Source organism: Ptychodera flava, chromosome 19 (genome assembly GCF_041260155.1).
Source record: "Ptychodera flava strain L36383 chromosome 19, AS_Pfla_20210202, whole genome shotgun sequence".
Lineage (NCBI taxonomy): Eukaryota > Metazoa > Hemichordata > Enteropneusta > Ptychoderidae > Ptychodera > Ptychodera flava.
Window position 1 is genome coordinate 3002632 of NC_091946.1, and position 13232 is coordinate 3015863.

Consider the following 13232-nt stretch of genomic DNA (forward strand, 5'->3'; position numbering starts at 1 on the left):
AAAGGTCTGCATCTATCAGTAGGAATGCTGCTGTCATAGTTCAGATCTGCTGATTTTTGTTCATGTTGAATTGAAAATTGCCAAATAAAATACTTCCATATTGAATGACAGTCTCATTAGACATGAGGTGACATCCTTGACAGTGAAATGGATGATACAGCTATCAATGACTGACTATTCTGATCAATGATAGCTTGGAAATATTTGCTATTCCATCATTCTGTCATACCCAGCTTTCATAAAACCACAATCTTTTGTGTATTTCTTTTGTGATTTGACAGAAATGAACTAAAAGATTACCTTTTCTGTGCATGTCTGTCTTTATCTCCTTTATAGCCCTTGGATGATGAGAAACAGCTGTGACCACTTTCTAAGACATTGCCTGCCGCCCTCAACACTCGGCCTTGAACAGCACTGGGAAGTTTGGAAATCAATGGTGCCACCAACCACACACTACCCCTCTCTTGTTCAACTCTGTAGAATAAGAGGAGAAAGTGAATCCACCAACTTATAGATGGCATTCTAATAGACAATCTGATTAAACATGAGGCTTCAATTCTTCAATTTGCACTAATCTCTTCTTGTATCTATAAGCATCAGATTTCATTGAAGTTCCTGTATGCAAAGTGAACATCTGATTATTGAGATGAAAATGTAATATTACTTGTTGCTTCCTTGTCAATGAGGAAATCACTAAATTTTGTACATATTAAATTTCAGTGTAGCTTCATCATTATTTCACATAATGTCTTGTAGCAACAACATTCGTACCTCAACTGTTGTGTTGTCATTTTGCGTTTACATCCTGATGAACCATTCATCATTCCTGAGTGGACGTTTTCCTCAGTTTGTTGTTGGAACACTTCAATGGTAGCCTTGGCAATGTTGTCCAGTAAGGTATTCATCTCTGAGTGTTGGCACTGTTTGAACATGAGTTGTAACTCCAGACAAGATACTCTGAGTGTCCACTGATCCAGTGTCTGTTGTGAAAGTAACATCTCATCAATTATACATGAATACTTCAGTGATCAAATCACTGACATGCATGGCTCTCTGCTATGATGAAATATACTTTTATTACCAGTACATATTGTAAGATGATGCCAGTCAACTTCGCTCAAAACACAAGTTGTGCAAGTCTCTCACACTATGTCACCGACATACTAACAATCTTTGCCATTGTTGCTGTCAAAATAAAAACTTTCTAAACCTTATGTTAGGTTAAAGACAAAGTGATAAACTAGCGCCGGTGTTAATATGTTGAACCTGACTTGCAATCTATGATAACCAAACTAACACACATTACAATTGTCACAGCCAAAATAATAACTTTGGAAAATTTGTCAGGTCAATAATAACAGAGAAATAAAGTAGGTCAATAATAACAGAGAAATAAAGTAGTGCAAGTACATGTACTCATTTAAAGCCCCATTAGTTACATCTTTTTTGATAAGATAGTTTGAAATCAAATACACCTTATGGAAAATACATGGTACTTATCAAAATATGACCATACAGCATTGTCCAAATGTTGGCGATGGACACACAACTCAGATTTTAATAAATAAATAATATTCAAGTTGCAATTTAAATATGGCCGTCACATACACATATGTGTACACATCTGAATTTAAGTGACTGAATCCAGCACTAAGGATTGGAATACTGACATTTTCAAAGACCACATGGCTTTATAACAGGGGTGGAAAACATCTCTTTCCAGATTTGATGGCATTTTTACAATGCAAAGGATAGAGTTGATGGGGCTTTAATGAAACATTTACATACCCTCAAGATACGTCCAATGGTTTGTTTTTGTTCACTATCAGATACATTGCCTTCGTTGGCCATAGGAATTCCATTGGGATAACAGATGAGTTGCAGCAGATGTTGAGCCTGACAAAACATATTCATCAAGTACTTGTCAATTTTACAAAACACAGAGCGTCGACACATATGTTACAACTAGTGACTTAGGTTAGTTATCATTGAACCATGTGAATGACACTCAATGTTTATTCAGTCCATGTCTTTTATACAATGAAGAATTATAATAATTAAATTTATAAAAACAGACTTGATACAGTGTAAGTACACACAACAACAAAAATCTAATGTTGGGTTATAAAGGCTTTATTTCAAGCAGGGCATATCTGTGATTGAAATTAAAATTTAATCAAAGAAGTTTTCAAGAACACCAGCATGTTTGACATCAGAATAGTTTATCCAAGTGGTTACTTGTCATATATTATCTATGAACTGTCTGGGCTTCATATTTTCATATTACTTTGCTCAGATGGTCTATTTACATCTCTGGTAAAGGAATGAGACTCATGCTGAAAACTGAGCAAACTGAGCAGGCAATGAAAAATCTGGCAGGGGAGGAAATCACATTGTTTAGGAATTAAACCTTCACAAGTGTATTAAATACACTGTAAAATACTTTGAATAAGCTGCATGCTCTCTTAATGTTTTTGAATTTTCATTGCAATCAGCATACTAAATATAGGGAAAAGTTTAAACTGACAGCATCTTATATTTATAGCAAACCAACAGACTCAGCTAACACTGCTAAAAAAAGATGCTAGCTAAAAAGAAATGTTTTACAGAATAATAAAGTGTACAATAAAGACTGAAATGCTCAGCTGAGGATAGTTCTGTAAAATGTTAAAGAATGGAACATACCTGTTTGTTTGTGAAAACATTATCTAACAATAATTCTGGTGTGCAGAGATTCTCAGGATCTTTGAGACATTTTTCCCGTACCCAATCCTGTGTACAAATCATCTTGAGTACATACTTAGCATAATCACTGAGACCAGCAGATTCAATGGATGACATGGGTTTGTTGGCATAACCGTACATCTCATCACTAAAATCATCCAATGCAGTCAATAAACCTGGCATTGAGCTGCCACCACCACCTACATTGGCATCACCTGCAATTCAATCATACAACACCTGTGATCATACAGAAGATATCAGCTTACAAAACCTATGACCCAGTAGTAGCATGTGTCCTGGGTTTGATACTTCAACACTAAACTTTTACAATACTTTTCTTGTTTCCTGCCATGGTGGTCTCATTGTGAAGATCTCCATTGTAAATGAAGGTTTTCCTCTCATTGTTGTGAAAATCAAACATTTTAATTTATCCCCATAGAGTTAACAGGGATGGCAGCCATTTTGAATTTCATATGTCGATTAATATTGAGTGATTTGTTTCTCTCTTTGCTTAATGACACCTGGTTTTTAGGACTGATTTCAAAAGAGAATGGTGCAAAGTTTCCTTTGAGGAAAGTTGAGCAAAACTTAAAGTCGTTCAATTTCAAGGTGCCTACCACCTTAAAGAAAGAATACAGCATTTTTCCAGTGTTCACTATGTTTCAATTCAGTGAGTGACTTTAATTTTTAAACTCCCACAAATTACAATTAGAAAGCTTTGGTAGTTTGTATTCAGTATATCTAATTAGTGTGAAAGGCAATACATACACACAATCCAGACTTCCTACAAATATTGATGATGATGTCATTGTTTATCACAGATACAACTTACCTAGCATGAGTAATGCCTTCAGGACAGCCAATACAGCACCGACACTAATGCTGTGATGTGCAGCAGATAATAGATGTCTATCACATGATGATTTTATACTTGCAATGTTACGATTACAGCCAGATTGATCATTTGGATCGTATGTTGTTTTAAATAATCGTAACAAGAGATGGCAAGTCAAACGAGCACCAGGTTCAGCATCCAGATCAACTCCAGCTGAAAATGAAAATATAGTTCTTGTGTTTAACTTTGACACTTATTTCTCTCTGGATCAAATGAAAGTATTTTTTCCATTTATGTTATTGGGATACTAAGAGGTTATTACCAAATATAGCTTGTTCCTGTCAGCATTTGTGTCACTTCTGCTACATCGCGGGTATAACATATCATCTCTTGTCTGATGCAACACAAGGCAGATGATATTGGGTAATTACAAATTATCATTTATGGCTAGAATTTCACAAACAACGGTAAAAAACTTACATCTAAGGACTCTACTGTTATTCTATCACATAGTAAAGTGTGAAAATGTATATGTAGACAGGCTTCATTCAAAAATTTTTACGAACATCACCATTGCAATAACATCATTTGCACACAGCATTTCTACACGTCTTGGTGAAAAGCATTAGCAAAGATAATATATAGCACTCAAATTGGACCAGAAGGAATGTTTATAGTCTAGTGTGGTGTTACAATACTTCTGCATTGCTTCAAGGCCTTTTGATTTCCATGACTGGAAAATTATTGTAAAAAGGAAATTTCCTTCCATTCCATTCATGTTTAAAGACACTGAGAAGTGACATGCATGATGTCACACACTGTCACTGTCATCAAACATGTCACACACTGTCACCGTCACACTGTCATCAAACATACCTGCTATCTTTTCACACTGAACTCATCTGACTGACAAACATTGACAATTGATGGAATTGCCACATGTAAAGACTGAAACTCACCTGACTGACAAACATTGACAATTGATGGAATTGCCACATGTAAAGACTGAAACTCACCTGACTGACAAACACTGACAATTGATGGAATTGCCACATGTAAAGACTGCTACTCACCTGACTGACAAACATTGACAATTGATGGAATTGCCACATGTAAAGACTGAAACTCACCTGACTGACAAACACTGACAATTGATGGAATTGCCACATGTAATGACTGCTACTCACCTGACTGATAAACATTGACAATTGATGGAATTGCCACATGTAAAGACTGAAACTCACCTGACTGACAAACACTGACAATTTATGGAATTGCCACATGTAAAGACTGCTACTCACCTGACTGACAAACATTGACAATTGATGGAATTGCCACATGTAAAGACTGAAACTCACCTGACTGACAAACATTGACAATTGATGGAATTGCCACATGTAAAGACTGCTACTCACCTGACTGACAAACATTGACAATTGATGGAATTGCCACATGTAATGACTGCTACTCACCTGACTGACAAACATTGACAATTGATGGAATTGCCACATGTAAAGACTGAAACTCACCTGACTGACAAACATTGACAATTGATGGAATTGCCACATGTAAAGACTGAAACTCACCTGACTGACAAACATTGACAATTGATGGAATTGCCACATGTAAAGACTGAAACTCACCTGACTGACAAACATTGACAATTGATGGAATTGCCACATGTAAAGACTGAAACTCACCTGACTGACAAACATTGACAATTGATGGAATTGCCACATGTAAAGACTGAAACTCACCTGACTGACAAACATTGACAATTGATGGAATTGCCACATGCATGACCACATCTTCCAAGGAAAAGCAGTGCCTGGATATCAGGATGGCGGTGAATATTGCCACAGAGTCATGGAAAGAAGTATCAACAACCTAGAACAAATAAAAAGGAGTACATTATATCGGTGTTCATTTAGGCTTGGACTCCATCATGACCGTCAACTTTTCTTTTGTCCATAATCATACATAAGTTTTGTTGAGAATACAGTCTATTTTTATACATCTATGATTAAGAAAATCAGGCAGAAAAAAATGCCATATAGACAATTTTAAGGCATTCAAAGCATTGCGTCTTTTCAAGATGCCTTTGTATGTCTTATTTAGACTGTTTCAAATAACACACTGAAATCTGGCCATGATTTGTTTCCTACTCTGTATTCAACTTCACTTGCTGTCAGATGTTTAAGTCACGACACAGCCCATCACATGTCCATGTCAGGCAGGTAAGATGTATATTAAATAAGATTATAACAAACTACTGCAAAGAATGTCCTGTTCCACATGTCAACCAAAATGTTGCACTGTTAAATGCCTCAATGCATACTTGGTGATATTTTCTTTCTAATCTTAAAATCTAAAAGTGAAATAGCAAAGCCTTCACACTGCACAGAAAGGGTAGTTAGTGCGCATCTGTAAGGAAACTCTTCATGGTTAGTGTTTGCATCCATGCAATTCACAGTTTCTATACTTACATCAACTCTCAACAAGACATCGTTGAATCCAAGATCATGATTGGAGGAACAGCATAGAGCTTTCAACACACCTAACCATTCTGAACTCAGTGCATTGCAACATGCTGTCAACTCAGCACATAAAGCAGATATGTCATTTAACCTGGAATACAACACATTTGAAAGGCTGTGAGTTGACACCTACCTATCAGTTCTCTGCATTTACACCACTGACTAGCAGGATCTTTTATATCTATGATTGCTGATTAAATTGTCTTTCATTTACATTTTGCATGACTCAGTGTAACAGAATTGATTTAGAGGGTGTGTTGGATGAAGAATGAATTGTTTGGACAAGTATATCAGCTAGCTTTGATTATCTTTTCAAAGTGGCATTTTAGTGACTTTTCTCATCGTTTGGAAAGCATAAAGGAACACACTTGACTAGACACAGAGTACTACTGATGGCATTCAACAGTTAGTGGGGTTACATGGTGTTTGGCACTCTAATTGGATCCTTTAACAACTACGGACAATGTTGAATACTGAACTTGTATTTAACACTGATATGAGAGGGCTATGGTGCTATATTAAACCACTGATATAACAGGGCTATGGTGCTATATATATTAAACCACTGATATAAAAGGGCTATGGTGCTATATTAAACCACTGATATGAAAGGGCTATGGAGCTATATTAAACCACTGATATAAAAGGGCTATGGTGCTATATTAAACCACTGATATAAAAGGGCTATGGTGCTATATTAAACCACTGATATAAAAGGGCTATGGTGCTATATTAAACCACTGATATGAAAGGGCTATGGAGCTATATTAAACCACTGATATAACAGGGCTATGGTGCTATATTAAACCACTGATATAAAAGGGCTATGGTGCTATATTAAACCACTGATATAAAAGGGCTATGGTGCTATTTTAAACCACTGATATAAAAGGGCTATGGTGCTATATTAAACCACTGATATAACAGGGCTATGGTGCTATATATATTAAACCACTGATATGAAAGGGCTATGGAGCTATAAACCACTGATATGACAGGGCTATGGAGCTATATTAAACCACTGATATAAAAGGACTATTGAGCTATATTAAGGTAAAGGGCGACGAATTCGGACGCGCACATGCTTCAGAACGTTTCTGCGCAGATTTAACTCCAGCCTGCCGCAAATGGGTTATTTTGTAGCGCATGTATTTAACATCACCTGTCATTGTTGAAATAGCGCTTTTACCTAATTTTTTCTCTTAGAAATACATGTGACCTATAACCTTGTCATATTTTGACCCCCTAGGAAGCTGGTTTTTATTCAATATGAGCGAAAAATTAACATTTCTCTCCCATTTACATGGCGCATATTACCCATTCACCTGGAGATATTGTAAAAAGTAGCGTGGTGACACCCTTCTATTAAAAGTGTAAACTAAATGGTATTATGTCAGGATTTTATTCGCCAAGTTTGGTCAAAATGACACCATTCAAAGCGACAGGAAGAAAGTTCGAAAATTATGTAGTGATATAATTTCGATATCGTCATTTTGTAATCGATACTTATGTAAAAATTTCTTTACAAACATCATGAAAACTATACATTCGATATATATGGATCTTAAATCTTGGTATTTATTAAAATTAACTCATTTGCTAAGCTTTTTATGATTGCTTTCTTTAGTTTAAGTGAATTATATCATTTTTATTTATTTCTAACGACGCCATTTTAACGTCCGTTTCCATGGAAACGAGCGTGGTGACCCCCATTTTTTATTTTATTTTGCACTTGCACAACTTCCAAGAATATTTGTGCACAGTTTCAAGAAAATGACACCACAACTTAATTTTGACATAATTTGTCGTACTTACCTTAAACCACTGATATAACAGGGCTATGGAGCTGATTAAACCACTGATATAAAAGGACTATTGAGCTTATTAAACCACTGATATAACAGGGCTATGGAGCTATATTAACCACTGATATGTAAGGACTATTGAGCTATATTAAACCACTGATATAACAGGGCTATGGTGCTATATGAAACCACTGATATGAAAGGGCTATGGAGCTATATTAACCACTGATATAAAAGGCTATGGAGCTATATTAAACCACTGATATAACAGGGCTATGGAGCTATATTAAACCACTGATATAACAGGGCTATGAGCTATATTAAACCACTGATATAAAAGGGCTATGGAGCTATATTAAACCACTGATATAACAGGGCTATGGAGCTATATTAAACCACTGATATAAAAGGGCTATGGAGCTATATTAAACCACTGATATGAAAGGGCTATGGAGCTATATTAAACCACTGATATAAGAGGGCTATGGAGCTATATTAAACCACTGATATAAAAGGGCTATGGAGCTATATTAAACCACTGATATAATAGGGCTATAGTGCTATATATATTAAACACTGATATAACAGGGCTATGGTGCTATATTAAACCACTGATATAAAAGAGCTATGGTGCTATATTAAACCACTGATATAACAGGGCTATGGTGCTATATTAAACCACTGATATATAACAGGGCTATGGTGCTATATTAAACCACTGATATAACAGGGCTATGGTGCTATATTAAACCACTGATATAACAGGGCTATGATGCTATATTAAACCACTGATATAACAGGGCTATGATGCTATATTAAACCACTGATATAAAAGGGCTATGGTGCTATATTAAACCACTGATATAAAAGGGCTATGGAGCTATATTAAACCACTGATATAATAGGGCTATGGTGCTATATATATTAAACCACTGATATGAAAGGGCTATGGAGCTATATTAAACCACTGATATAACAGGGCTATGGAGCTATATTAAACCACTGATATAAAAGGGCTATCGAGCTATATTAAACCACTGATATAACAGGGCTATGGTGCTATATTAAACCACTGATATAAAAGGACTATTGAGCTATATTAAACCACTGATATAACAGGGCTATGGAGCTATATTAAACCACTGATATGTAAGGACTATTGAGCTATATTAAACCACTGATATAACAGGGCTATGGTGCTATATTAAACCACTGATATGAAAGGGCTATGGAGCTATATTAAACCACTGATATAAAAGGGCTATGGAGCTATATTAAACCACTGATATAACAGGGCTATGGAGCTATATTAAACCACTGATATAAAAGGGCTATGGAGCTATATTAAACCACTGATATAAAAGGGCTATGGAGCTATATTAAACCACTGATATAACAGGGCTATGGAGCTATATTAACCACTGATATAAAAGGGCTATGGAGCTATATTAAACCACTGATATGAAAGGGCTATGGAGCTATATTAAACCACTGATATAAAAGGGCTATGGAGCTATATTAAACCACTGATATAAAAGGGCTATGGAGCTATATTAAACCACTGATATAATAGGGCTATGGTGCTATATATATTAAACCACTGATATAACAGGGCTATGGTGCTATATTAAACCACTGATATAAAAGGGCTATGGTGCTATATTAAACCACTGATATAACAGGGCTATGGTGCTATATTAAACCACTGATATAACAGGGCTATGGTGCTATATTAAACCACTGATATAACAGGGCTATGGTGCTATATTAAACCACTGATATAACAGGGCTATGGTGCTATATTAAACCACTGATATAACAGGGCTATGATGCTATATTAAACCACTGATATAACAGGGCTATGGTGCTATATTAAACCACTGATATAAAAGGGCTATGGTGCTATATTAAACCACTGATATAACAGGGCTATGGTGCTATATTAAACCACTGATATAAAAGGGCTATCGAGCTATATTAAACCACTGATATAAAAGGGCTATGGTGCTATATTAAACCACTGATATAAAAGGGCTATGGTGCTATATTAAACCACTGATATAAAAGGGCTATCGAGCTATATTAAACCACTGATATAACAGGGCTATGGTGCTATATTAAACCACTGATATAAAAGGGCTATCGAGCTATATTAAACCACTGATATAACAGGGCTATGGTGCTATATTAAACCACTGATATGAAAGGGCTATGGAGCTATATTAAACCACTGATATAACAGGGCTATGGAGCTATATTAAACCACTGATATGAAAGGGCTATGGAGCTATATTAAACCACTGATATAACAGGGCTATGGTGCTATATTAAACCACTGATATGAGAGGGCTATCGAGCTATATTAAACCACTGATATAAAAGGGCTATGGTGCTATATTAAACCACTGATATAAAAGGGCTATGGTGCTATATTCAACCACTGATATAAAAGGGCTATGGTGCTGTATTAAGGTGGTTGGAAAGGCTAGGCGTTAGTTATAAATTTCAACAAAACTATTAAAATATAAAAGTAGTCAACATTCTCTGTGGAATAAAAAAAACTAGACATTTGGGCACAAAGGCATCGCAGAGTTATAGCCTGTTAAAACTTCTGAAAAACTGACCAAATAAGAAGAAGTTGGGGAGTCCTTAGTGTATTAATTATGGTAGAGGTCCCCTAGCTCTTAATAAAATGTTTGAAAAGGGAAAGTCATTATTTGCTGTTTTTCAGGAAAGTTTGACAAGGCGGTGCTGGCATTCAGAGTGAGTGACTGCTATTGTAAATGCATTTTTAGATTCTGTGAGTGTCAAAGAGGTGTCAAAAGTGAGATTAACCCAAAAAAACTGCTCTATGACTTCAAAAGAGGGGTGCAAATATGGCTTGTTTTCAACATTTTTGACAGAATAACAGTTTTCCTACATAATTGTATACCAATTTAATCCAACTTTGAAATGAGATATGGACATGGAATTTTTACAGCCTATTAACAAGGTTACAGATAAGATTTGTACGGCACAATTTTCCTGTATTTGAAGTACTTTTTGAAAAATCACATTTTGAAATTTGAAAGAATTTTTAATAATTTTTTGATATATAAACCCATGTAAAATCTTAAAAACAAATTTTATTTACAAATCCTGCCGTACAAATCTTACAATAAATAGTGTCAACATATTTATAACTAATTTGGTAATATTGATACTATCCAATTATTATTAAATTCAAATATGTAAAAAAAAATATGAAAAATTAAATTTTAATATTTACTGGTGTCATATTTCAAAATCATGGCTGCAAATATACAATTTTCATATTCTTTGGAGAGAATATTAACTAAGGGAGTTATCCTGAAAATTTGAACTAAATATCTTGATTCTAACACTTGAAACTTGACATTAACTCTGAGAAAAGAATTTGTGCAAAAATAGCCTTTCCAACCACCTTAAACCACTGATATAAAAGGGCTATGGTGCTATATTAAGGTGGTTGGAAAGGCTATTTTTGCACCAATCCTTTTCTCAGAGTTAATGTCAAGTTTCAAGTGTTAGAATCAAGATATTTTGTTCAAATTTTCAGGATAACTCCCTTAGTTAATATTTTCTCCAAAGAATATAAAAATTGTATATTTGCCGCCATGATTTTAAAATATGACACCAGTGAATATTAAAATTTAATTTTTCATATTTTTTTACATATTTGAATTTAATAATAATTGGATAGTATTAATATTACCAAATTAGTTATAAATATGTTGACACTATTTATTGCAAGATTTGTACGGCAGGATTTGTAAATAAAATTTGTTTTTATGATTTTACATGGGTTTATATATCAAAAAATTATTAAAAATTCTTTCAAATTTCAAAATGTGATTTTTCAAAAAATACTTCAAATACAGGAAAATTGTGCCGTACAAATCTTATCTGTAACCTTGTTAATAGGCTGTAAAAATTCCATGTCCATATCTCATTTCAAAGTTGGATTAAATTGGTATACAATTATGTAGGAAAACTGTTATTCTGTCAAAAATGTTGAAACAAGCCATATTTGCACCCCTCTTTTGAAGTCATAGAGCAGTTTTTTTTTGGTTAATCTCACTTTTGACACCTCTTTGACACTCACAGAATCTAAAAATGCATTTACAATAGCAGTCACTCACTCTGAATGCCAGCACCGCCTTGTCAAACTTTCCTGAAAAACAGCAAATAATGACTTTCCCTTTTCAAACATTTTATTAAAAGCTAGGGGACCTCTACCATAGTTAATACACTAAGGACTCCCCAACTTCTTCTTATTTGGTCAGTTTTTCAGAAGTTTTAACAGGCTATAACTCTGCAATGCCTTTGTGCCCAAATGTCTAGTTTTTTTTATTCCACAGAGAATGTTGACTACTTTTATATTTTAATAGTTTTGTTGAAATTTATAACTGACACTCTAGCCTTCCAACCACCTTAAACCACTGATATAAAAGGGCTATGGTGCTATATATATTAAACCACTGATATGAAAGGGCTATGGTGCTATATTAAACTGCTGATATAAAAGGTGCAATAGTGAGACTGGTAAGTTATGATTGTTCTGTAATGTTTCTGATTACATGCCCTATGTATGGAATGTCACACACCAAATAGGATTATTAAATGGAAACTTGCTGATGATGTAGGGAGATACACTTATCACTTGACCAAAACTGACCTGTGAATATTTTTTAACTTGATGTTATGATTGACTTAGTGAATTCATTTTAACAAAATAATGCAAGAGAAGTTGATAAAGTTCATAACAGTAATTTAAATATATTCATGCGCTGTTTAATGACAAATACCATTTTTTTCTTTATGGATTTTTATTTATTATGGTAATCAAGCATATGATTGTCATTTGCAAATTAAATTCAATGTGAACAATATGAGGGAGAAGCAAATTATAAAAACATACTAGCCCTTATAAGGAACCATACCCTCAAGGCAAGAGACCATTCGGTCTCCTGGTGTTTGGCAAATGGTCACCAGTCATCTGGCACACAGTTACTGTAGCAGTCATAATAGATATTAGGGGGACTCAATACAGGATGGTTATTGCAGAGAGGCTTACCGGTCTGTATCTGGACTATTGCAGATGTTCAAGACAGCCTGACAGACCAGACTGTATCTATTCTGTGCAGAGTCATTGAGTAAACAACCAACCACGGAATGATGACATTGTTTGCCTCTGAAAAATAACAATAAATGTAAAAATTCAAAACATACAAATATACCAGTGATATGGCACACCAGTATTTTCAAATAAACCACAATTTTTTTTCCGTTAATTATATGCAGATAAGAATG

At 34.7% G+C, this 13232-nt stretch overlaps 1 protein-coding gene across 4 annotated transcripts in view; it reads right to left on the minus strand.

The window, feature by feature from the left end:
- LOC139118392 (mediator of RNA polymerase II transcription subunit 12-like protein) overlaps positions 1–13232 on the minus strand; it is a 64912-nt gene that overhangs the window by 27899 nt on the left and 23781 nt on the right. For all 4 annotated transcript variants that reach the window (XM_070681693.1, XM_070681691.1, XM_070681692.1 and 1 more), the window contains exons 19-26: positions 12997–13113; positions 6046–6187; positions 5317–5446; positions 3557–3772; positions 2686–2939; positions 1789–1896; positions 772–980; positions 301–474 (exon numbers count right to left, since the gene is read on the minus strand). In XM_070681693.1, the coding sequence (XP_070537794.1) occupies positions 301–474; positions 772–980; positions 1789–1896; positions 2686–2939; positions 3557–3772; positions 5317–5446; positions 6046–6187; positions 12997–13113 (1350 nt within the window). The remainder of the gene's footprint in view (positions 1–300; positions 475–771; positions 981–1788; positions 1897–2685; positions 2940–3556; positions 3773–5316; positions 5447–6045; positions 6188–12996; positions 13114–13232) is intronic.